Consider the following 1,132-nt stretch of genomic DNA (forward strand, 5'->3'; position numbering starts at 1 on the left):
TTCCACTCTTTCTTCCACCCAGCTGTAATCCAACGGTGAGTGAAAAGGAGGTTGAGAGAGGGGATTATCTGGAATGGGATGAAACGGAGCGAGTGCCTACGGCTTGCAAAGCTCTCTACTAGCTCGGTATATGGACAACACCAGTTGATGCCACACGAAACTGACAAAATTACCAGTGGAAGCGCTAGTGCGATGCAAGCTTTTCTCCTTATTATCAATCCGGTAAATTCAGCCAATTATGTACACCTTCATAATATCCAGCTTGTCACCTATGGTTGTGGACTGCTTACAGCCCCATTAAGGTCTGTTATTACTCGCCTAATATACAATATGGGTAAGAAGGGATATCCAAACGCCATTTGTGTCTAATAAATGCGAAACAGCTACTGGATCTTTGTTCGCTGAGTCGATATAGCTACAACACACAGATCAATTTACTAAGAAATATACGTCTTCTTTTAACAGTAGTTAAGGTGAAATTATAATGAACAACATATGAGACTGAATAAGTTATGATCTGTAAAGTGCGCATGTGTCGAAGTTTAATCCAGGACTTTATGTCAGCATGTTGCCGCTAAAGCCGCAAATGTGGCCAGGTGCCAAAATTGGTGTTGGCGGTAACCTGGGTGTAGGTATAAGGAGGGGACGGGGACGGGATGTAGGGATGCGTGTAGGGGTGGTTGTGGCGATTGCGATGATTACCGTGTTTGTGTCAACGGTGTGAAGAGAGGAAAGTAGGCTTTGTGCTGGGTTGTGTGATTTCAGTGCTTTCGGCGCTCCCACTGGAAGGCGTCAATGGAGGGTTGAGGCAATGCGGATGTGCCCTGTTGGTGGGTTGGTGGCGTGCAAATATATCCATGTAATCGGAATGCCCCACATCCTTTTCACAATCCAACACACATTCTTGTGCACCACCACAATTCTACCCTCTTCTTGCATAGTTCCTGTGCAGGAACATCACCACAGACGGACATGGCTGCCAATTGTACTCAGAAATACTCAAAGAGTAGTGTAAAAATCGTGTGCCATGACCACTTGCCCAACTAGTAGTCGGCACATACGTCTTAAGACTGCGTGCAAGAGATGGAACGAAAGCATCTCACTCCACCCAAGCCTAATCATTCCTAATTCT

The 1,132-nt window shown here is 45.6% G+C and overlaps 1 protein-coding gene across 1 annotated transcript; it reads right to left on the reverse strand. All coding sequences in view use genetic code 11, as the record gives it.

Moving 5' to 3' along the window:
- Positions 1-761: 761 nt before the first annotated feature.
- On the reverse strand, positions 762-974 carry EGR_10976 (hypothetical protein; the record flags this gene model as incomplete). Its single annotated transcript, XM_024500225.1, has 2 exons — positions 762-824; positions 927-974. 2 exons carry the CDS (start codon positions 972-974, stop codon positions 762-764), a joined length of 111 nt encoding a protein of 36 aa, XP_024345362.1.
- Between the last annotated feature and the right edge of the window lie 158 nt (positions 975-1,132).

Source organism: Echinococcus granulosus (genome assembly GCF_000524195.1).
Source record: "Echinococcus granulosus chromosome Unknown EG_S00317, whole genome shotgun sequence".
In the NCBI taxonomy this organism is placed as follows: Eukaryota; Metazoa; Platyhelminthes; class Cestoda; order Cyclophyllidea; family Taeniidae; genus Echinococcus; species Echinococcus granulosus.